This window comes from Papilio machaon, chromosome 13 (genome assembly GCF_912999745.1).
Source record: "Papilio machaon chromosome 13, ilPapMach1.1, whole genome shotgun sequence".
In the NCBI taxonomy this organism is placed as follows: Eukaryota; Metazoa; Arthropoda; class Insecta; order Lepidoptera; family Papilionidae; genus Papilio; species Papilio machaon.
In genome coordinates, this window is record NC_059998.1 from 6,404,756 (window position 1) to 6,431,791 (window position 27,036).

At 33.6% G+C, this 27,036-nt stretch overlaps 1 protein-coding gene across 8 annotated transcripts in view; it reads left to right on the forward strand.

Annotated features, from left to right (window-relative positions):
- The window catches only part of LOC106720967 (POU domain, class 6, transcription factor 2), a 123,806-nt gene that overhangs the window by 67,793 nt on the left and 28,977 nt on the right, over positions 1 to 27,036 (forward strand). For 5 of the 8 annotated variants that reach the window (XM_045680458.1, XM_045680462.1, XM_045680461.1 and 2 more), the window contains 4 exons: positions 21,448 to 21,574; positions 22,113 to 22,304; positions 24,131 to 24,274; positions 24,576 to 25,065. In XM_045680458.1, coding sequence (XP_045536414.1) covers positions 21,448 to 21,574; positions 22,113 to 22,304; positions 24,131 to 24,274; positions 24,576 to 25,065 — 953 coding nt within the window. Of the gene's footprint in view, positions 1 to 18,452; positions 18,483 to 21,447; positions 21,575 to 22,112; positions 22,305 to 24,130; positions 24,275 to 24,575; positions 25,066 to 27,036 lie in introns of those variants that run through there. The other 3 variants (XM_045680465.1, XM_045680459.1, XM_045680460.1) reach the window with 3 other exon arrangements.

Genomic DNA, 27,036 nt, shown 5'->3' on the forward strand with positions numbered 1-27,036 from the left:
TAAGTTAGTCACAATAAGTAATTATTGTGTATACTGTTAATATTAAGGCGATGTATTCTTATGGAATTATTTCATTTCCATTTATTCAGTGACATTAATACTGTTTTAATTAAATGTAACAGTTATGGTAAATGTAAATCGTCCATGTTTTACATTACATATTACAATCGATTGTCACATGTAATTTTGTTTTGTAACATGATGACAATTGAATTTGTTTACTGCATATGAATGTTTTTCTTTTACTTGTGGATAATAAAAATTTGTTCTCTTTAAATGACATTGACTATTAATAATGTGAACAGATGTATAAACGTGTATTTTTTTTGTTGACCGTATGTAGAAGTGACTTGTATACTTCGCACCAAAAAAAGTGGAGTATCAAATTAACATTTTTTTAATCCTATTATCACCTTCATCTATTTGACTTAATGAATGCATTAAAGAAACATTTTATTCATTGAAATGTGTTAAAATCGTATAAAGTCTTTGCCAGCATATAAAGGTATTTTCTGTTATTACACTACTTGGGAAAATTTCATGGAATCTAATTACCAATCTAATTTTGTTAGTACTTAAACTACAATATACAAGTTGATTCATATTTTATAAATAAAATGACAGATATTATTAGTGAGGAAGTTACGAAAATCATGAAAAAAAAAAAAATATGGGGTAAAATATAAGGCACCAGTTCATTTGCCTATTATTTTTACAGTTAATATATTTATCACTTCAATAATAATTTTAATAATTCGTAAAATTTAAAAACATGAAATATGTCGTTAAACAACTTTAATTACGATTGACATTTAAATATTAAAAATAAACATTAAGAATCCATAAAAGTAAACACAGTGTTACACTATTTATGTATAACTTTATTTATTCTTCACCTAATTGCATGCTTGCGTTTTTATTAAACATACTGGTGTACGGCAATGTACACAACAGTACGGCAATATGCACTACTTTACGGCAATGTACATGGCTGTACGGCAATGTACGTATAAAAAGTATTGACGCTGGTTCGCGCCAATCGATTAATTAGTGTTATTACATACTGTACTGCGATCCATCTGTCGTAATTAGCCCGCGATCCCTTCCCGGCAAAAAATAATGACGCACCCTAAAACACTTTCAACTTTTTTTTTTCACTTTTAATCCAATTTGCTGAGGATTATGTTGGTAATTATATTTTTCCAATTGCCGCTCGTGGCTGTGGAAATTCGTTCGCTTGATTGCGAACCGAAAAATCCGTATACCGTTGATTAGGCTTTTTAAATATGATTGTGTGAGTGTTGTTAATGCGGCGTACGACGTGCGAGTTGTGTATGTGTGGGTGGATTCGGTATTCAAATGCTCATACTCGTACATAATGCTGGTGCGAAGGAGCATTTTAAAATTGCGCGTTTTTTTAAATATGGAATTCTGGCGTGAATTTAGTGAAATGTGTTTGTTATACCTAATATTATCAGTGAATACCAAAAAGAATGTGTTTAGAAATACAAGAATACTTTTTATTTATTTATCGCGCTATAGTTTGGTGTCAAATTATATAATAAACTAATTTCCGATAAACTGTAAGATACTCTGAAACTGATTTTGAATTTCATGAGCCTAAAGTATTATTAAAAAAACATGCTTAATGCCCAATGAAATCATCTAGATATGAAGTTCTCATTAGTTCTTACTTTAATAATAATAAATTTTATTAATCGACTAAGCAAACACTATAAAAATCTACTAATTAAATAGGACAACTTCGTAAAAGAGATTTTAATTCAAGGCAATTAGTGCGATAGAGTATGTGGATGTGTTAATACTTCATACATTCCAGGTATAACTCGTCGTTTCGTAAAAGCCGGTTACTATGAAGGAGCTTGGAGGCAGATGGTGTGTAATCTCGCGCGGTCGGTTAGTCTTTGATAATAGCGAGTTATTGTCATTAATGCCGCTAGCGGGCGACGGCCACCTCCGAATTAAAGCGTGTGCCCAATGTCACACGGCAAACAAGTTACGTCATTCACATTGACAACACTTAACTTCTATTCTAAACACTATTTCCCTATTATGCTTGCATAAGTAGTGAATTAGAAAAAAAAAATACTAAATAAATATGTACAGTTAGTAAATCAAAAATAAAACTCCATATTTTAGTCTTAAGTTTTCTCGATTACGTGGTATTTTCTTATGAAAACATAAAATTATTTAGAACACATTAAATATTTATTAGTTAACAAAATCAAAAATAGTTTTTGTTTAAAAAATGTATGCAAAAATTAACGTACCGCATGTGACAATGGAGATGGGCAATAGCACGCGGCAAACTGGCCGCATGCTTAGCACCATTAAGCATTCGCCTAATGAGGCTCTGTGACGTCACAGGTGCTCATGATACTATCGGACATACTACATATAAAATGTCGATACAAAAATGACCTTCAGTATATTACTTTGAATTCGAAACTTTCTTCATCCGATCCTTTATTGGACATTAATGGCAAATAATAGCAATAGATTTCATTCATCATCAGCTCACTATACGTACCCTTTGAGGGGCTCGGAGCATACCCTTGGGGGTGACTAGGCCACAGTCAACTACGCTGGCCAAGTGCGGGTTGACTTCACAACATATCTTTGAATTTCTTCTCGATATGTGCAGGTTGCATCATATTGTAATGACATCGGAAAGATGTAAATCGAAAAACACATTGGTACAAGGCGGGATTTGAACCCATGATTACAGGTCAAGTGCTTAACCCCTTAGCCACCTACGCTTGTTAGTAATATTTTTAAGTTCTAGAACTTAACAAAAAATTTAATCCGAGTAAAGGTTTGCTTATTCAACAACACATAAATTTAAGCTAAAAGTGTAGTATACTTAGAAATTAGACTCTTTAAAGTTATATACAAGAATAATGATTATGTCTTTGTAACCAACTTTAAATGATTTTGGTAGGATTTCAATTTTATACTGTACGTATATTATGTCAAACGCAACATAATGACTACTTAAATAATTCAACAAGCAATATAAACCAAAGGTTTCCGGTCAGCAAATGATTGTTTACCATTTCCATAAAAAAAAATATACAATAATTTTCTGACCGAATACGAACGGCATTCATTAAATTGTTATCATTATGGTCGTACCGATCGAACTACACCCATTGCAGACATTGAAAAATAACCTTTATGAGTTTATTTTTCCGTTTTCCCCGTTCCAAAAGCAAATAACTTACAGTCACACACACTACGGCGCTAATGCATCTTTGTGGCACACACGTGCGGGTCCAACACTGCGTAACGTTAGTGTGGGTGCGCCCTAATTGCTTTTGTCATTAATAGACGCGAATACTTCTTAGTCGGTGTATTGTACAATTAGTAATAATGATGTATAATTAGAGTCGTGCGGTAATGTTTGTAATGTATCGCTGTAGTTTGTCAATGTGTGCGCAACTATATACAGCATGTTTCAAAATTTTATTGTACTTCGCATTTAAAAATTTATTTATCGAAGTGGTCATTTTTTAACTATTAAATGAAATGCTATTCTTTACAAATTATTTTAACTTATCTTTCCATATACGTGTATTATAACAAGAAGTTAAATTATTTTTATCTTGAAACAGCGAATGAACCTTGGTTAAAACAAATTTTAATTAAAAAAACGGTTATTTCTTGCCATTTTCGTAAACCCAGTAAAAATTATCGATTCCATGGTAACATAAATCTATAAGCACAATATACGATTCAAAAGGGAGCAAGGGGTCGACATAAAGGCGGTCGCACACCGCACGGAACAATACGGCCGCGCTATGAAATATGCAGCGACGCGCCGCGATCATAATCGAGACGTAATTAGCTGGTAATGCATGCGGCGCGACGCTCAAGTCGATATAGCGACCTCATTGCTTATAGCTAAAACTGTGTGCTTATGTTTATTCCAATACGATTACAATAATATTGCATTTGATTTTTATTTATTAAATATGACAGTGTTTATTAAAAAACATTGGTGAATGTAATCTGAATGCTTAGTCAGATATTATAAATTGCATGGCTTAAACATAACTTCTATAAAACTACGCACAAACAATTGAATATCGACGCCTATTCCATAATTGAAAGGATAATCTGTTTTAAATATGACGTAAACTAGGCAGATTACAAATGGGCAACATACATGCCACGGGAAGAAGAAGGAAAAAAAGGGCGACATTCAGTATCGGCTGGTGACATTTTAAACCGATATAGCGTGTTCTGGTTATGATTACCCATTGTTTAATTTGGTAATAGTGAATAATGATATGTATTTTTATATTTAAGACGTTAACAAATATCAAATAACAATGTATAGCTAAGCCGAGCTGGCAAATGAATTATTAGCGCGGCCGAAGGTCGTCAATAAATTATACGCGGATTTCTAATTTACAGGTCGATTAGAAAATTATTTATAGCATACTCATTATAATTTTATTATATTTAATTATGTTTTTTAAGAATTCATTACAAAACTTTAATATGAACGGACATTTACAGTTGTTTAAATACTACATATCAAGGTTATGTTTAGGAAACAAACAAGAAATAATCAATATTACAAAAATAAAGCACAGAACATAAAGAAAATGAGATTAGGTTTCAAATATATCGGATGTATGTATGGATAACCGAATACAGTATGTGTAAAAATGCTATCTTGTGTATCATTTCAATATATCGCAACACGCTGTATAATAGACTAGTATTCGACCTACAGATGTTTCATTTTTCATCTCTTATTTATTTATTTGTTTTCATAAAACATATGAAATCTGATTCCAGTTTATTTATTAATCTCAAGTTGACCTGCATTCACTATTTTAAATAAGATTAATAGATTCAAAGTCGTGAAACAAGATACAATTAATAAATATATTACATTTATTAAAGATAATAATTTATTACATTGTAAATGAAATTTACATTTATATTTAATTCATTTATTATTAAGGAATAACTTAAAACTTAGAAGATAATTAAGTATACAAACTGCATTCAGGGTCGTTTTAATGTCACCGAAAGGTTCTCTAACTGTGGATTTCTGAGATCGAAATCTCTGTATAAAACATTTCTTCATATATGTCATTATCATTAACAAAACAGAGATAACAATATGTTTTAAACAAAGATTTTTGGTCTCAGAAACAGGTAAAACTCATTCCGAAACAATTCTGGTAAAGAAATATTTAACACTATAACATTAGAACCCTAATTTTACACATTACATCATTTTAAGACACAATTTTCAACAAAAAAAAGTCAAACATCTTAATGGAATATCATCTTAATATGGAATTTTACGTGTATCTGTTTACTTAATTTAGGCTCTTAATCGAAATGAATTATAGGTTATTGCTTAAGTAACTATTCATTTACTCTTAGTGTAACAGTTAATGTCTCATTAGTGTTCAAAAAATTTACTTTTAATGTTAAGACGTAATCAACTATGATGTAATCAATTTGCACAATTGATAAGTTAATAGAAATGAATACAGGAGATTTCAAGAACATTTCGTTTGTAACATACTACGTATGTTTAACACGCATTTTAATTATACTTATTAACAATTAAAGGCAACACGCGAATGTGGGTCAAGTGGTTGAAAGGAATAAATCAAGAGTGCCAGCTATGATCTCATACGCGCCAGTTTAATGGATCCTTGCCAAAACTTTTAACCTATAGTATTATAGTCAATAATCGCTTGACAGCCGTATCAAGGTACAATGGTTGTTTGCAAAGGCCATCGGAGTCATTACATTAGTTTAAGATCATTAAATTGCGACTGTAAGTATGAGTGATTGATAATATTGCATGTAGAAAACCGGTATTATCGTACCCGGGGTTCGAACACGCTTATGTATTACATTCTTAATTTAACCTTTCTGAAGTAACTACAATAAGTGCCTTTTTTAATAAGACAATAAGATTACATAGATAACATAGGATTTTCCCGCCAAACCATTCCACGTGAAACCTTTTTACAACATCTGTTTCACTGTGTCTTAGCATGGTAAAGTTGTGGAAGAAATTTAATAACTGGTATCGAAATTAATTAATTAAGAAACGGCTTAACTCACGTTTGATCGTCCGGTGACGGCACCGACTAGTTTCGAACCCATCGGGGGTCCATCTTCGCAGTGCGAGACGCGACGCGACCGCGAAGTCTTCGGATTAAACACTCGCCCTGAAGATGGACCCCCGATGGGTTCGAAACTAGTCGGTGCCGTCACCGGACGATCAAACGTGAGTTAAGCCGTTTCTTAATTAATTAATTATGATGTCTCACGAAAGTTTAAAAAATTTAACTGGTATCGAGTGAAATTCAAGGTCACGACACGTTAGCGCATATCGTTACATGAATGAGAAAGAAAATATTATCTAACGTAGTGTAAGAGAGGGAGAGAGTTATAGTAATTTGAAGGAAGAACTATCCAGTATAACTAACTATCCATTATACAAATAAAGGTATTCTATGTTACCAACATTATTTGAAGTACGAAAATCCTCGAATTCAACTCTTATTGCATTAAATAAGACTGTGTCCATATGATGGACAAAACACATGTTACGTCCTCGCCCACCCCGCCTCACACACCCCGCACTGACCCGTACTAAATTTGCTTCCGATTCAATCAAAGGCTCTAAGGTAAATTCCAAAATGCACAAGCCCGTGAGATCGTATCCGTAAGGCAAATTCTGAAAATTCAGGTTCTCAGTTGCGTTGTTGAGACGCTAGGCTTCAAAATTACGACGTGACACACACGCCTTGTCTGACATATTGTCGGTAGGCCCGCATAATATTTGAAGGCCTTAATCAATTTTCGTGCACTTTGTAATCAAAAACAACCCATTTTAACGCACTATGCTACGTATAAACTACAGTATTAAGGAAGGAAATTTTGTATTTTTTATTTTTGTAGTGAATAAAATCAAAAACTAATGGATTCTTTTCGAACATTTTTTTGTCGTTAAAATGCTAAATTATACCTGAGTAAAATAGGTTATATTTCGGTTTGGTTTGTTCAATAAAATAAAGTACTAACTTTTCTTTTGAGCAGATATATATTGTTACTTTAATATATGTGTGGGAAATATGAAGAAAAGGCAACGAATTAAAATATACCTCATATTGCCGTGTTTAATTTGTAGTTAGATAATTCAAATTAAAATTAATTTGAAACTATTAAACTTTGGATATTAATTAATGAACAAAGGAAATTATTAAAGCGAAAACTTTCTTTTCCTTTGTACGAACGTTGATTATAATACGGAAAGACATTAAAAGTGTTTAACTCAAGTCGAAACAAATTTATAATTGGTGAAATCAAGTGAACAACATGTTAACAATCAATTACAACAAGCTATTAAGTAGAAAACGAATCGGTCGGCAATAAAGAGCCCGATAATATTACAAAAGAAATCTATAAAATAATTAAAATTTCTAATCGGACCAATTAGTGAGTGGATTTATGGTTTCGCTTATTAAAGTGTTATGCCGGTCGAGTACAAGATGTGCGTCACGAATTATACCAATTCAAAAACACACCGAGCTATAAATAGCCTAAAGAAAAACGAAACATACTGTACTTGGGTAATGTTTCTGTAAGCAATATCTACGAGTAAGTATCTACATACAAAAAAAAATTGTTTGTTCCGAGTAGAGTCAAAAACTGTAAACAATATCATTTGCAAATAACTTAGACTCTATTTAACACGAGCAAACCAAGAATAAGGTGCTAGTATGGAATGTATTATGAAGAAAAATGCAAACCGAAATATGTCCATTTCAGATATTACAGATATGTTAACTACTGCAAATAAAGCAATTCGTAACGAAGAACACTACATTACGCTTCTTCTTAAACTGAATCACTTTTTTATATCATAAAGTGGCAGTGTTGGTCATCGAAATCCGCAATTGCAGATGCGTTACCTATCTTTCATTGACGGAGGAGGGGACGCACAGAATAAAGATGTATTAATCTCCACTTAAACTAATTCATCTTCTCCACTTAAATTAAATATCATACATCCTTTCCTTATAAGGAAAGGGTGAGAAGGGATGGGACACTAAAATTACATCTTCGGCAGACACACTCATCAGACGAAACACGGAATAACTTCCGTGATCGTGGTATTGCACCAGCAATTTAGCAAATTAGAGCAACAGATATTTGCTGGCGTATACCACTGCATCTTTTCTTTATAAATCATCTTTTTTATACGCTATCTGTTATAAATACTTCGCGATACGTTCACAATATCATTTTTACAAACTACATTGTATACTTTGTTACAAAACTATAGATGGTATAACATTGTCGTAGAACAATTAACAAAATGAAATAAAAAAGTATGAATTTATGCAAAGTTAACGCATCGCGACCTTTCGTTTAGTTAGTTATCAGAAGCCATTAGTTCGTTAACAATGAAGTGACAATTATGTTAATACGATTATGTTGACATTGGGTGGTAACAATTATGGCACGAACGATCACCTGTCTACGTAGTTGCAACTTTTGTCTGACCATGTAGCAACGAATTTAATTACTACTAGTAATTAATTTATGTAACAGGCTGACTGTATCTCAACATACTAGATATTAACTAAAAATAAAGCAAACTAGAATAACTATACCTATATCGAATACGTCCCCTAATTCACAATGGAATCCAACATGTATGGACAGCGAAAAACATTACTAACAGATCGAAAACTGTTAATATAAAAATAAAAATAACTTTATTTTAATTGTAAAAATCGCAATATAATTAAGATACAATTAAAAATTGTAAAATAAAAGTACAATACGAACCATTCGTTATTATAATAAGAGATTGAAAAAGGCGTTCGTAGCAATAGCAACAATAATTAACACGGCTGTAATGAAGCACATCATAAAAACTAATTGGACCCGCTGCTTTCGCCCCCGCCCCGCAACTTGCCCCCGCCCTCGTCCTCGCGGGTTAAGGGTTCTTTCGTTATCGGATTAAATGACGATAACTGATTAATATTATCTAATTTTTTAATTACCACGAAGTATCTATAGCAGTCTTGTCTTGTGTAGAATTTTTTCTACTCTCTTGCATTTCTACAAATCCTGGCAGTCGTAGAATGCCGATTGCAAAAGTCACAGATATAATTTAGAAAACTATAAGAATGAAATTTTATACAAAACTGAGATTACTGATACCCCAAATGAGACTGTACCCCAGTTCTTATCGACTATACATAAATTTGACGGCTAATTTTAATATAACAAATCCTGTTTACTATTAACTCTTATACAACGGGGAAAAACAATAATTTTATAATCAAACGATGAATACATAAAGTTAAATTAAACTAGTAAATGACCGAAACTTCGTAGGTACACGCGGAATTAAAAAAGAATCTAGTTGTATAATCTTAGTGGGTAGCATAGGTTCCTAAAAGTAAAAGAATTTTTCAATTCGGATCAATAGTTTCGGTGCCTTATAAAAAATGCAAAATAATAAAAAAAACAGTAAAGTCTTTCTTCTTTATAATATAAAATCTTATGTTAATCAACAAATAGTTTTAGTCTATACTCTTATCTTACAGAAATAGGGCAGGGGTGGAAGTTGTTCAACGAACACTAATATAGTAAACAGCCGACTGGCATTTTAAAACGAAAAGCCGGCGCGATGCCGTCTATCAGTTAGTTGGAACGGGAAATCAGTCAATAATGCACTAATTTCCCCTTCTTAATGGCCCACCGGCCCTCTACTCAGACACTATTACGCCACTGCAACTTGTCAATATAATCACCTAACAACGTGAATACAACGACGGTTATGTCAACTTGGATTTTTTAAAATAAACTTGGTACGGGGAGTTTAATTTTGTTACTATTTGAAGGGGGAAGCATAATAGAACTATTTTCTCTTCAAGTTATCGCAATCATTGGAGTATTTTTATTTGAATTTTTTAGGTTTTTTTAGAAACAATTCAAAAGTTTTTATGATGTGTTATTATTAAGTTTTTTAAAAAATAACTAACTATAAAGTATTTCTATGGTTACAGGTGCTGATGTAACAAAACTTAAGCTTTATTGGAAAGTTGTCACGACACTTTGCTATAGTAACCATGGCAACGACGTGACAATATATAACGAAAATTCATAGGAACTTCGTTCCATCCGGGCGTCCTTTGACACCTCTCAAGTATTTTAATATTATAAATGCGAATGTTTAGATGGATGGACGTTTGAATGTATCTCCGAAACAGCTCAACTGATCTTGATTAAATTTGGAACAGATGTGGAACATTGTCTGGAATAACACATAGGCTACTTATCACGTTTTCTTTTTTAATTTCGCGCGGACCGATTCGTGAGCGACAGCTAGTAACATTATAAAGAGGAATGAATTCAAACACATAAACTCCAAAACTACTAGACCTATTTTCACTAAGAAATATGAGATATATATTTTTTACTAACATTATAAATGTGAAAGTAACTCTGTCTGTATTTTTTTTTTATTCCGCACAGAGAAGTCGCCGATAAAAGCAAGTATTTATTAAGGTTAGTTTATTCAAAACCATTAGAAGCATTGTAAACCAAGTATTACCGCTGTTTACTTTCACGATATTTTTAATGTAACTTGGGGCCAATTATTATGCGATTAGAACTATATAATACCTTTACTATTTGGATTATTAAAACAAATTATTCCTATTTCGTTGCCCGCTGGTGGAATAATTAACATGCCTATACAATTACGAATAGTTTATCGTGGAAATGGAATTTTTCCAACAGCTTTAACGTTAGACGTTCTTAAGAACTTTTAAACAGTTGTAGAGGCTAGCAACAACATCAGTTGTATGAATTGGTCGGCGACACAAAACACGCGTCAATTGGAAGCAATCCCGTGTTTCGACTGATGAGTGTGGTGCCATAGGCCTAATTATAATCCTCTTTCCTTTTCCATTCATTCCCGGGAAGGAAGGGAAAATATTGTCTTTCTGTACGTCGCCTCCTCCGTCGATTAAAGGTAGGTAACGCATCTGCAATCGCAGATATCTAAGGGCAGCGGTTGCTTCGCGAATTCGACAAAACTTAAAGATGTTCACAAAAAAAATTACCAACTGAATTACTCGCATTCGAATCAAATACGTAAATATTACGGAATAAAACAGCAAACAAATCCAATGACAAAAGGAACCCTAGTGGGGCGCTATTCTGAAACAGTCAGAATACATAATGAGCTTTCATTAACATCAAGCTAAACCCAAACGCTATTACCTTTCATTATGGTGCATTAACTTTTTTTTTGATTAGCCATAATTAGGCCGCGACTGTTGGCTACCAAAACATAGAATTTATTCCCGCCTAATTGTCTCATAGGTGTGACGGCCATTATTTTAATTGCAAAACGTTGCCTTTAATTGTGGCTTATGTTTCTTTCTATATGGCTGTAATGACCCACTATGATGTATTATATAATAGCCTCCCTTATTTGCTACAACTTGCTACTAGAGACTATTTATTTGTCGCGTATTTACTATTCAATAAATGCTAGTCCCAAGAATTTACCTTACACCGTATTAAGTGTCTACAATTTACGTAGGCGGTTTTTTTATAACGATCGTATGGGAAATTTGTGTCTGTTTAGATATTTTTGCTTAATTATACGTTGCATATTGATATATCTTACTATTATCATAAATGCGAATGTTTGGATGGATGGATGGATGTTTGTTTATAGGTATCTCCGGAACAACTCAACGGATCTCGATTAAATTTGACATAGATGTAGAACATAGTCTAAAAGAATACATAGTCTAGCTACTACGAGTACTACACTAGTTAACGCCCGCGACTCCGTCCGCGCGAAATAATGTAATAAGTAGCCTATGGGTTCTTCCAGACATCTACATCTATGCCAAATTTCGAGATCCGTTGATCTGTTTTAGATATACCTTCAAACAAACATCCATCAATCCAAACAATCGCATTAATAATATTAGTAAGATAGGATATTCGGGATTTCCCCTTATTTTAATTTCTTTTTTTACTAAAAGACGTAACAAACACACAAATCTTTGAAGTTAATTACTGTATTAGAGTACCTAGACAAAAAGTTATTTAAAATCATCTGAGTAAAGATAACTTACTTGATAATTAATTCAGTAATTAATAAAAATCTTATAACAAACTCTAATATTTATTTGAAACATTATTTTATTAAATTCAGCAAAGGTTCTTATACTCAAAGAAACTAATACTCTCAAAATTACCACTCATTAGATACTTTGAAATTGATAGCCCAATTGATGACGTCATAGTGACGTAACAAATTAGCCGGCAGCGGTCCACACATCCACTTAATACCTACGGGCCTATTTTTCATTGCTTCCTCGTTTCTTTTTTTTCACCGGCCATTTTCCATGGTCCCGGCGGACGACCGGTCGGCTTTCTTTTTTTTTAAATCAGTAAATTGCATATTTGAAAAACTACTGCAGGCTTCGAGGTATGTCGATTGGGCAGTGGGGTGAGGCGGGGGTTGGTCGAGCACTTTACCCCTACCGATATTTACATTAAAGCTCCAAATATTTTATTCTGCCTTCATAGTTTCACTTAGAATGTTGTTTATAAGAAAATACTTGTCGTACTAAAATCATTTTTTAATGTTTCAAAACATTTTTATTCTTTCTAGAAGCTTCCTATTCCTTCCCCTTTTCTATTAGTTGGAGTCGGATTTTTCCATATTCTATATCAAGACAGTCAGTCCGAAGTCGTATTTTCAGGCAAATATATTCTTTTTCTTTTCCTCTAAAATATTTTTAGTGCAATTTATGAATCTTTAATTACTAAAATCATAAAAAAAATCCATTATCGAATCTCGCATTCCTTATTAGGTAGAAGTGAACTAAGATGATCGATAACTCTAACATATATTAGTTCTACGTAAGTATAAAAAAATACTAATAGCGTTAGTTGTGTTCTAAGAAACTGAACCTCTACGTCGTCAATAACAACCTCTACGTTGAATAAAGGTCTATGTTATAATGCGCCATAATTTCACAACACTTTCCCGCCAAGTCATGAATATCAAATAACTATTCTACTTTACATACAAACGACCTAAAGAATTATTATTTTTAAAATTAATTATGACGTAAAAATATAAAACAAACAAGTTTTATTAACAAAGAAACCACATTATAACTTGCGGTTAAATAAACTTATTTTTAATGTTTAATAAAGTGCATATCAAAATTATAATTAAAAATTAATCATTAATTTATAATTTAATTTTAATTTATAATATCTTGAATTGATAAGAATATGTGATTTAAAAACAATTAGGGCCTTACCATAAAAAAACGTAGACAGTCTTTCAAATAAATTTTAACTTAAACATACGAGTACGTCAACCCTTTTATACCGTGTCTAGCACCTGGCGCGATTTTTGACAGATCATGGCTATTGAAACATTAATATGCGTAGGCCTACGAAATGCAATCTTTACCAATAAATAATGAAGTACTTATACCGAAAGCATTGTGGTCATACATATTTACGGTGAAATATATAACCACGTTAACGTCAATAATGTCAATCAGCGGCAGTCAAAGGGTTAAACAGTGTCTTACAGTATTTTTTTGGAGTAATACAGTGCATATTTTAATGTCGGAACAATGGTATCGATTTCCAATGAACTTACAAAATGCGAAAGTTTGGATGCAAGTATAGTCGAATTCAATTGAAATAAGACATTATAACAAACATATGTAAACAATTTTACCTTTACAAGGCTGAATCACTGTAAGTTTCCAAAATTAATCCATAGACAAAAAAATCATTTAATTAGTCTACAATCGAACCTCTATTAGCGAGACTAAATGTGCCCGACAAGACGACCCCCATAAGCGAGAAAGTCGGGTTAGAGAGACTCCTCTATAAGTAAGAAAATTATCTCAACTCCACGATCATACGAATTATCAACGTGTAAAATTCTAGAAAGCGCTATAGGTCGATTTTTTATAGTTAAAGATCTATTATTTATCATTCTCTTCACTCAACAGACTAAAAAAATTGAATTGAATGGTTATAAAGTGGCCACGCACTGAGAACCCTCGAAATATTAAATGGTAAAAGAACTTGTTCTAGAGTATGTTCAGTAAAAATTACTTATTTAATTTAATTATAATGCGATTTCTATGCTCGCGCTTAGAATTTTCGCTCATTTTTTTTAATAGAATAAACAGGTCTTAAATTGAATCCTACCTCGTAAGAGTAAGGATTGAAGATACAAACATTAACATGAGTTTTCACTGCCTATAAACTTGTCAAAACATATTGTCATCCTCACCATTCTGTTTAGATAACAATGTTTTATAAAGAAAGTTGTTTTGGAGTGTAAAACCTTACAACCCGATCCTTGAACTGTTTACATCATAACAGCTATCAATCGAGTTAGTTGCAATATTCTAAAACAATATTTTAAAACAACAAGTATATAGGATGTTGCAATTTCAATTAACAAACATTGGGGGTCTATCCTATTGATAGACAAAAAACACTATAACGCACTCATCACAAACGTAATCTCGCTACAGACCGATAAATGAAAGGTAATTGGAAGGAAATTACGCAATAAATGGGAGGTTATTATTGAATTTAATGTTAAATTAATCGCGGGCCCCCTCCTAACCATCTGTCGTGTGTCGATCGAGGCCGGGATAGCCCCCCGCGGACGTTTATTGAGATGTGCTCTTGAGGTAACAATGAATTTCATTATTATTTCGTTATTACGTTATTTGTTGTACAAGGCAAGTGCTTTTGTTAACGACTTTCAAATCGAATTTTATTTCGTTTGATCGTTGTTGCTTTGTTTCGAATGAACCGCTCTAACAATCTAGATAATTTGAGTACACTTTATTTTAGGTGAATGTAGAATGATGCAGATTTTCTTGTTGGTTGATCGCTCACGTTCACGTTATTTTTGTTTTGATGTATAAATTGTTAGGAAAGTAAAGGATTTCTAAATATAATTCTTTTCTATTCGTGATTGGTGAAAATCATAAGAAAAAGATTGTTTTCATTTGAAAGATAAAAGAACCCTTCGAATATCCTTGGCACAACATGACAAGTATATTTAAAAAGTTTTCTTTACTTCTTAGTTTATTACTATAACTATACTAATTCACATTTCCACATTCAACTTTATTAATTTAGAATATAACAAGCAAAAATATACATATGTATAAGGAAAACCATTCGGAAACTGTTTAGCCAAAAAAAATGATTATCCGTATATCTCGTAAATACGAGTGGTACGTCTGTTCAATTAATATTTTGTCGGACGCTTTGCGCCGCAGCACGGGTCCGGAGCCGCGGCGAGTCGCGCGACACCCGCGCGGCGCGTCTGCATAATACATCGCTGTACACCGGTACTGTACGTCGGACTTTAATTATATATCTGCTACAATTTCGCCTTTTTTCGAGTATTTTTCACAATTCCGCCCCCACAGCCACCCCACCCGGCTGCCTCCACACGGCCACAGCAAAAAAAACTCCGTGCGTGTGTGTATCGAACGGCCGAGTGGCCCCGATGATCGTGGCGGAGGAGACAAAGCGCCGCGTCTTTGCAACGGTCTTACTTGACGACAGACGGGCCGGCATCGCGGAGCGCCGTACCGATCGCCCTACAAATGTATACTTAGACATTTTAATGCAATTAACCCCGGCCGGAATAGAACGGAGGGGGTCCCCGATAAGCCCCGCTCAACTTTTCCTGTAACAGGCTGTTATTTCACGATTTAAAATCGGTTCTCAACCCGTTAATGACGCGAGTACAAGTGCAGATCGGCGGCTCCGTTCGGCCGCGGACCAATCTATTTAATAACCCCCGCCGGTGACACCCCGCCCCCGCCCGGCGGCCATCGCCAATTCAACCCCCCTCCGCGCCCCACGGGCCCGGCACCCGCCCTGAAAAAAATCCGGAGCGTTTTAAAATTAATGAGTAAAAATCTACACACACATCTGCGCTGACAACGCGACGCGTGTGTGGACTGCGCCCGATAATGCCCACTTACGGCGCGGGTAATGAGGTGCCCCGCGACCGTGGCCGGCCGGCGGGCGCGGCGGTACGACTTAGGCCGACGCTCTAGTCCGATCTATCTCCTAGCCTTTTCTATCAGGAACTATTCGAGGAAAAAATGGAGTACAAATTGAAATTGGAGGATCGGAGCGCGCTAATTCTGAGCAGGGCAGCGGCGCGATCCGAACGCAGTTAGATAACATTTGTAGAGCCGAGTCGGGGGTCCGGGGGGTGTCGCCCCTACGCAACGCAGTTTTTATTTTGGCCGGCCTTTGCCCCCATACCCCGTCGTTCGTCCAACTTCATCTGAATAATTACTGATTTTTTCGTGTACCGCTGATTATTTCGAATGTTATTTGCCGGTGATAATTTTTCTACTCGTTCGTTATTCATTGTTGCCCCTTCTCGCCTTTCCCATTTCGCTCGAGTACTTTTTATTGAAACCAAATTCTAACTCATGAAATTAAATACTCTTACACCAAAATGTTTACCCAATATGTAATAAAAATAATATTATGTGAGAAAGATAAATATTGTTTTAAAAGCATGTTTTTTTATCGAATACACACATAATAACTTGATCCTTTGACCTGAGCGGATAGTTGACAACATTTAAGTTACATGTTACTGCTTAAACTTACCTAGATCTTGGTTCGCAAATACAAAGATTTACATTAAATTATGATACATTTTGACACAACATTTTGATACATATTTCTTTAAACATATTCTATATACAATATTCTAAAATTTTCAACAACTGATTTTTATGAACCTTCAAATTGAAACAAATGGTATCTAAGAAAAAAATAACAAACGAAGTGTTGAAAGAGAGACCTCTGGTATTGCGTTCCGTGGGCGTCGGATCAATTATTAGGCGGTACGCAGCTCGGTTGCCCTCTTATCCTTTATAACAAAAAGAAACAAAACAAAATCAGTATGATCAACAAATTGTCAATAGATTACGTAAAGTGCTGGTTACGATTCAAAAACCACAAAAAACCATTGCATCGAAAATTGACTTCAAATTGTTAGTTCGCTTTTGTCGTTCGTATTTCATTATCGAATTTAAATGGAATTATAAGTGTAAAATTTAGTTTACATTTACATATTTAAAAAGTTTCCACTGAGGAAACACCAACTAAAACATGTTATAAAATTCACACATGTGTTGTACAAAATTAAAAATAAAATAAATAATTTTAATTTCGAAGGTTTCATTTTGAAAAAAATACGTAAAGTTGTCTTGATCTTAAAAGTCATGGCCAAAAACATTTGCGATGCCGGATATTAAAAAGGAAAATGAAAGTTTTTACTTGTTTATTTCAATAAAATAGTAATAATTAAATAGGCAATCAAATAATGTAGTTTAATTGTTGGTTTCTCTCTGTTGTGTTGAACATAATGATAAGATATTTATTCAAGGATTTTGGTCTCAGAAACGTACGATAAGTCCCTCTTAGGACGGTTAAGTGCCCACTCAGGGAGACACTTAGTGTAGATTTAATTTGAGAAATCTACACTGATCGCCTGTAAGTGCGGAAGTTAAACTCCAACTGAAATACTCTATACTCTAAAGGTTGTAGTATATATTTCAGTTGTGCGACTTTCCATTTTGGTAAGTAAAAAATCATAAAACGAGAGTAAATATGACGATTTATAATTAAAACGCTAATCTACAAATCTAATTATTATACTCATTCGACAAGTGACAAGTGGCGGCGATCGCTTTGGCAAGGATTTCGGTGGGTGGTCCCCTGCACCCCCACCCCGCAGGGGCCGCGTTTTTTTCCGGACCCACCACCGAAGGGGTTGATTTTTTAAACTGATGACGCGCTTTCATTCCGCGCCGTGCAACTTGGCGCGCGGCTGTATGTGTGCCGCTTGTTGATAAATAAATGAAAAAAAACGAAATTAAAAAAAAAATCGCGAACGCTTTGTCGATAGTGCTCGTTTCCCTTTTGCGTATCTCCAGTGCGGTTCCGTTTTGTAGCGAACAACTTTTGACGAACACTAGAACTTTTGACGCGTGTGGAAGAAACACTTTGGAAAAAAAAAAGATTCGTGATATCTGTGTTTAATAACTATCGATTAGATAATTTTAATTACTTACGATTAAAATATAATTAACTCTTTTTGTAAAAAAAAGTAACTTTTCTTATCTTGTGAATTACGGTAAAATTTCGGACGGTTTGCTCGTCAGTTAGATTTGAGGAAAGTTCAGCGTAGTTTAAAAAGTTCCGACGTCCCGACGTGTTCGCGAAAGAATTCTTCAAGTTATGACAACAGGACTGTAAGATACGATATTTTATCGACTAAAGTGAATATTTCAAAAGCCGTGAAGAGAATGACATTGTCCTTTGTAAGTATTAAAGTGTGTCCTTCATTAATTTAAACAGTATAGATGTTTTATTAAAAAATAAGTTTTTTTTTATTAATAGTACGTAGTACTGTTTTTTATTTATTAATTTTAAATATAACGATATAAACATTATTTTTTTTTTGTCACCTAAAATTTAACAAAATATAACCCAACGCGTTTATGTCTATTCCTTTACAATATTTTGCAACGAATCGATTTTTTTTCACAGAATAATCTTACATCATTTATATAATTAAAATTTAATGAATATTATCAAATAAATTTAAATAAAAGAATTATAGCCTTTTGTTATATACATATTAGCATACATAATTGTATAATACGTAATTAATAATCATAAATCAAAAGGAAAATTTTATAGAAAAATAAAACCTTATTTAATTACAATAAATTAGATAATTTGCAATTATTAATCGTAAATTTTTAAATTATTCTATTATTAATCAAAGATTTATCTTTAATAAAAGAATGGAATTATAAATTTATATTAACTTTTAATATAACGTAATTTGCTTCATCTCATCGGTTGGCGATTAAGAAATAATTACGTATTTAATTCATCAATGTTCACTCAAGGCCGACTCATAAACGTTTAAAATAATTTAAATACATTAATTTTACATAGTATACGTATATAATAGATGTAATTTTATTAATTAACATATTATAACAACATTTCCTTAAAGTTGTTTTATAAACTTTATTTAATAGCTGTAATAATTAAATGTGAACCGGAATGACCTTCATTATATACATGTTTCAATATATATTGTACTTATATAAATGTTATATAATTGAATTACGTAATAATATATTTAAAAATTATTTAAACCGGAACATTTTTACGCTAACAAGATATATAACAATAGGAGATACTGTTTTCCTCAAAGTTCTCGTCTTATCTATTAAACCTCTTTGCTTATTATAAAGTAATTAGTTATGATTGTTTCATTTTCATAAATAGATTATTTTTTAGTATTGTAATAGGCATCTTTAAGAGGACATATAATTTTCTTTAAAAACAATATTTTAAGCATTGTTTCAACAAAAACGTTATACCTTTTACATTTTCTATGTGAACATTATTTTTCCGTCGGCAAATGTAGAATATATTTGACAAGTTTAAAAATATAAACAAATGACAAATGATTATAAATCTCATTGACTTTATGATATTCATAATTTCGTTAACTAATTGAGGTGTGCAATTGTTGAACTGAATAGTTCAAAATTCGAATTGTTTTCAACTTCAATTTACTGTGGGTTTCTGAGATAAAACCTCCGTTTAAAACTTATTATTATGTGTTTTGTCAAAGACAATGACAGGGATGACGACATATTTAATTCAGAGATTTTGGTGTCAGAAACAAACCGTTTAACCAGATTACAAACTAAGACACCTAAATTGAAGATAAATTAGATAAAATCTTTAACAATAGCGTAAATAGAAACCCGCATGTTGTATGTTTACTTAGTATTTTGACTTGTATCTAAACTAGAGGCCAAATTTAAAATATTCCCATTTAAAAAAACTAGCTTTTGCTTGTGTCTTCGTCCGCCCGAAATGAAAATTAAAATCTTAGAAGTAGTCTATATGTTCTTCCAAACTATGTTCTACATCTGTGCCTAATTTAATAGAGATTTGTTGAGCATTTTTGGAGATACCTTCTAACAAAAATCCATTCATCCATCTAAATTTTCATATTTATTATATTAGTAAGATTAAAACAAATCAAAGTGTAAATAATAAAAATCAATAACACATAGATCTTTTATGTTGAGTGTCAAGAGTAAATGTAAAATAAAAAGGGGTTGTTCACATCCACCCTAACGCTTGCAAAGCATGGCTTTGATGCAAATTTTCCCGCTAAACCCCGACACTTGCTCTCGGTGTAAAATACACACTTCTAAGTCACATACGGTGCATGTTTAACTCATGTTGTTACAATAATATTTATTTTATCTGTTATTAAGATTTAAAATTGTAAATATAGAGTATTTTTTATTTTATTTAAACTACTGGCCAGTTAGATTTGTTGCCGAAAGCTAAATTTTCCACATGCATAAATTAATAAAATATTGAACTATATTTTCTACGTGACATTGTGAGCTTCACTTGTTAACTTGCTCACTTTTTTTATAAGAGAAGTGGGCAAACGAGCAGAATTATCTAATAAATAAAACGTGATTAAATTTATTGAAACTATATATGTCTTTAAACACTGGACTTAGAGGATAACCATGGGTATCGATGATTACCTCTTTGTTCCTGTTGCTCGTTTGCCCTCTTATATTAAAAAAATCATTATTAGATAATTATTTATTGGTCATTATGAAATAGTAATTGGCTATCTGAGATGTTATTGTCATTTTATTTGAACGTCTTATTTCATGCATGGTATAAATTCTTTTGTCGGTGCACTTGGTTAAGGCGCCATTCTGAGTTGTTACAAATTTTTTTTATTCATGATCAGCATAAATATTATGAAATTGTGTAACAATAAGGTCATTGATGTATAAGTTACAAGAATACAGGGTATATGTACTATTTAGTATTCTCAGTTTTACACAGGTTTCCAACTGAAACAATAAATATCTCAAAGCATCCTATCAAACAACTCATTCTCTTTGCAAAAACGGAGATAAACATATCATTTTAAAGGGTTTTCCTTTGCTTCTTATATATTATACATACATTCAGAAGTACGAATAGTCTTCTAGCAGCACTTATTTTAACGCAACTGTAACAAATATTTTTAATGATATAACAGACTCGAAGGACCAAGCAAGTTGTGTCGTTAACCTTCCTTACTTATTAGCTGTCTACAACGAACAAATATATGCTATATACTAGGTATTCTTATGGCGAGTCGGTTCACTTTTGCTCGTCTGTTGATGAGGAGTCTTCTAACTATTAAGAAATAAAAGTATTGTTGTTTGTCAGCAGGCGGAGTCGGACCGTGAGAGCGGCGCGAGCTCGCCGGAGGGCGGCGGCCGATTGCAGGCTGAGGCGCGCTCGCCGTCGCCGCGCGCGCGCTCACCCCACCACAACACACACTTGAATGGCTCCAGTGAGTTCGTACAACAACTTATTCATTACTCGATGTTGTGTCTTCTTAGCAAGACGTCTTGACAGATGTTTGTGCGGGTAGAAATAACTGTTCTTTATGACTGTACTACTTTCGATTAATGCAAACCGACGTATGCATTATATAAACAATTACTAAAAGTTACAAAACTAAATTATTGTCAAAATGTATTTTAAATGTAAACTTCAGCACAAAAGTTTGCCAAGACTCTAGACTTAATCAATATTCCGCTTTACTTAGCCTTTTTTAATATATGAGTTCTTCATGTAAAATAAAATAAAATCACATCATACTATAGGCATAAGCATATTAGCCTTAACATATTCCTGATGACCAAATCTTCAAGAACCTTAAAAACTTAGTCAGTGCCAAGCGATGATTTACATTCAACATTCGACGATTACTTGAAGTATACATTCAAAGAAGTCAACTGAAGTAGTACTAAAGTTATCAATATAATTATCCAGTAAACTTAAGATTACATTAAGCGTGTACACTGACCATTACGATTGTCCCACAGTGGCGTCGATGTTCCAAAACCTCCAGAACTTGGCGAGCATGCAGCAGAACATGGCGCCGATGTCGCAACAGCAGATGTCCCAACAGATGTCCCAGCAGATGTCCCAGCTAGCCGCCAACCTGCAGGGCCTCACCTCCATGCCTTCCAACCCTGTCATCAACTCGCCCTTGAATCTCAGCGTTAGCGCCCCAGGTAGGAAGTACTGGTTAAAATAGAAACATCTGTAATTAATAAACTAAATTGTGTTTTCTCATATCAGATTCATTATCATTCTAAGCCCTTTTTACTATTCATCCACATTTTCTTCGGTCGTCTTCTACCTTAGTAACCTTCCACATTTAATCTTGTTACATTTGCGAGCTCACTTATGCAACTGTTTGACATCTTTATTATAATTAGAAACCCCGACCGAGATCGTAAAGTACAATCATAGAGATGAAATTGTAATCTACATGTCCTTAAAGAATTGCGTATCTTACCGATCAATAATTCAGCATGCAACTCATTTAATTGTATTTAGGTTGTATGATGTATAATGATGTATTAATGCAAAGAAATGTAACATTATCGAGTGACAATTGACTTGAAATCAAAGTTTAAGTAGAAATTTACGTTGATCAATTGCTGTCTAATTACTCATATAGTATACATATATTCTATTTGGCATTAAGTGGCATTTATTAATCAATCATTAACAAAAAAATGCCGTAACTTTTACTCTCTAAGTGCTAAGTAAAGACTATCGATATTTCTGTTTTTTTAACTCCATTAGTTTAGTCAGCTAATGAAAACCTCCCCAAGTCGATGTCCACTTCGTTTTCCAGTTTTTCGCCACATTACCATTTCAAGCGGGATTCGAGTCTGCGGAGGGTAGGCCACTAATTAGATCGAATTAAACAGATTGGGATAATCAGCGAGACACGATTTGTGCATTAAAACTCTTGGCTAAGGGCATCACGTGACTCGTAATTAGACGATTACCGAAACCAATCGATTTAATGAAAGTGAGATAGCGGCCCGCTAGTCCGCCCATTAAACCTATGCCCTGATGAATAAAAAAAACCTATTTAAATAATGAGTATAATTATATATTTTTTTTTCACGATGCCACGGATGTTACGTGTGTTGCGGTATCATTAAGAATTTTATTGTCTTAATAAAGCTAATTATATATTTTTTTCGGCACTTAATTGATACGGCGCAGGAAAGAGCATTTATTACGAAATTTGAAATGTCATGGTTTATATTAATACGTTATGTTAATGCCGACTTTAACGGGCGTGTAAGACGCATTGATAATGTTTTAGATTTTTGTGGGGCCGTTTTGTTCGCGGGAAATTAGTCTTGCTCGGTTGCCGATGGATTTTTGTCTAATTCACTATCATTGTTTTATTACGTTCGGCGTCTTTTGTAATTAACTATATTATTTTATTGTTACTATTAATAATTTTCGTTGTAGAAAGTCATGTTTCGGATATACAGAGAATGTTTCGCCGTGACCGATCCGTTTATATAATAAATTTTAATTTGTGAGTTAAATACGTATACATTGTCCGATTAGGGACGCGGTCATTATTGATGTTTCGTTATACGAACAGACAACAGAACATCGATTTTATAGCTACGATTAACGGTTGTGGTCGTGTACAATTATTTTTCAAAATTACTTGTATAAGACAAATGCAACATTGAGCAATTTAAGAGGTATTTAAAAAAAATTAATAGCGATGGTTAGCACATTTAGTAAATCTATTGACATAAGCTTAATGTCTGTTTCGATACGACCGAAGCCACAATGGCTTGAACTGCTTGATTATTTTAAAGTACGTCTATTACCGACTACACATTACATAATGTTTTTTCTCTCTGTGTCTCTGGTTTTGTATCTGTGTCCGTTTTAATATGACCACCTGTAGTTTGAACTGCTTGATGATTTTCAAATGACGATCGTACTCTTGTCAAACGAATTCTCCGTCAGTCGAATTCTTTTGTTTTCTTACCAGTATTTTGCTTGTTAGCAGGCATGGGGTCACCGACGCCTGTTGGCAATAGCAGCATGTTACCGCCTGCGTTGCCCTCGCCCATGCCGCAGCTGATCCTCGCCTCCGGTCAACTGGTGCAGGGAATACAGGGCGCGCAACTCCTTATACCCACCTCGCAGGGTAGGTTATTACTAATCTTCAAAAAAGGGTCAACACTATAGTATTGCAATCGTTAATGGTTTCATTGTTAAATCTATTAATCGATTATTGTGTGATAAAAATTTATTGATCCACCAGACATTGTTAAAATATTCAATATAGCAAATATGTTTTACGATTTAATAAAAGTTAAAGCTTTTTACCGCGTATTTATCGATGTACAATCAAACTATTGCAATGAAAAAGTAAATTAACGATCTCGTAACGTTTGGCAACATATTTCATCAAATTAACTAAGAATAATTCAGTTATTCTTCAACAGGAATAGCGACACAAACCATCCTCACGATACCCGTCAATCACGTGAACTCAAACGATCAAATGGTCAACTTGGCGCTGAACAACGGCCAAGTGGTATCAACATCGTTGGCCAACCTCCAAGCGATGGCCCAACCTCACCAGCTACTCAACTCCAACCCACAGCAGCCGGCCAACATCCGACCTAACATGCTAAACCCGACGCTATCGAACGCACTACTGAACCCGGGTCTGCCAAACTTCTTGACCAACGGAGCGACTAATGCTCAAGAGCTATTACAAGCACTTCAGCAACAGCCGCAAGGGAATCACAACCTTCTGCAGACGGTGCAACAGAACAATTTGCCGCAACAGATGCAGGGCAGGCGGTCGTCTTCGCCACGATCCGACAGGCATTACAAAGAGAGGGAGAACTTCGATAGATTTGGTGGAGGTCCCAGAGAGAGGAACGAAAGGGACAATGTTGGAGCAGCTGCTTTAAACAGTATTAACAGGTGAGTGATGAAAATTCCCTTGATTTAGATTTTTCAAATGTTTGTCGACAACTACACGAAACACACCAAAATGTTGAATATATTTCACAATGAGGTAAAGTAAATCTTACAGTGCGGCATCTTTTTATGACATCCGATGCAATCTAATGTTATCACAACAAATACTTAATCCCGCCATCGAGAATTATCGCCGACAATTATCAAGGAACGTTTAAAAGTCGTCAATTTGTCAGAATAGCGACCTTACGACTTTGAGAATTGGGCCGTAATGGTGTACAGATAAGGCTGGGTCGGAGCGTGGGTGCGATGACAAATGTTGCTTGTAATTAAGTGACAATGAGTGTAATTACACTCGGCCGACGCCGCTACACAAGCACGTGTGCGCATTGTGTTTGCATGTGTGCGCGCGTGTGCATATGTGTGTTACTAATCAACGGCTGTTGTGAGACAAGTAGGGTAAGCATACCTAACTGATTTCATAGTGACAATTTATACATGTTAATAAGAGAAATTAAGACTTTAGAGAAATTAAGGATTAGATACATCACTTAATGTGAATTAACTAGGAGATAAAAAGATATTGACGTTTGTTTTTACTCTTTGACTCTTTGACTGGACCTTTTGGCATAACTAACCATAGATTTCTGAGACTTTCTGAGATTATAATCTTCGTTTAAAACATATTGTTATCTCTGTTTTGACAAGGATAATGACGATATGTTTTATACAAAGATTTTGATCTCAGAAACCAATAGTAACAGTGTAGTTAGTGGCTTTTCTATATTTGACCCTTATATGTGTTTTTTTTTTCGATATCCAAAAGCTATACATTTTCGTCTCACTCCTCCGTAATTTATCAAGCGTTTCATTAAATTTATAGCTGTTTCCATCACCAAAGAAACCATTCTTAAAATTATGTATATTGTATATTAAATTATTATCTAAACAAAAGTAAAAACTAAATAAACTAAAAAAGTAAAATACCTTTGTAGGTAATTATTGTAAAAAAAATTATAAAGTAGAATACAAAAGGACTAATTAAAAATGAATGACTAATGCGGCGCATGCAAAAACATTATTACCATTTCAATTCATTTCGAATAGAAAGAGTCGATCGTATCGCGCGGGGTAATGTCCCTTTGCTCATTAACTCTAATTATTTGGTTCTCGTAATTCTTTATTACTAAAAAAAAAAAGTAATTTATCAAACCTACTGTTTTATCTTTAATGACTGTTTTGAATTAGGAATGTGTTTTGTTTTGGAATAGCAGCAAATTCTTTTTCTTTGACTTTGACATTTAATTATAAATGTTGAACATTTTTATAGTTAACGCCTGCTTTTTATTATTTTCTTTTTAAGAAAACTTGTTTATGACATAAAACTAGTAGTTTAAGACGAATTTATATTTTCTGATATCTTGTAATAAACTGGTATCTTCATTTAAACGCACTCCCAAACGTGTAATACAATTTAAACTTGATTTTTCAACCAAGGGGATCATCAGATTGTTTAAGATCAAGAAAAGTGCCATCTAGTTACAAATTAATAGAACAAAATAATGAACTAGGGTTTGTATATTTTTCCAATTTACAATATTGACATGTTTTATATTAAATTTTCTTTTTTTTTTAAATAATAACAACTTATAAAATATAAATCGATACAAGAATATCATTTTTTTTAAATAATCTTATTTGCCATATTAATATTATAAATGCGAAAGCTTAGATGGATGGATGGACGGATGGATGGTTTGTTTGAAGGTATCTCTGGAACTATGTAACTACCTAATAATATCTAACTAAGTTTTATTTTTGTTAATTCAGCGCGTACGGAGTCGCGAGCGACAGCCAGTTATATATAAATCACATTGTAAATATGTGATTAGTTATTTATCATAGCGCCATGTGCTAGTGAGGTGCGAAAAAAACATTCAATGTCGCTGAGAAACGAGCTTGAAGCGAAAAAAT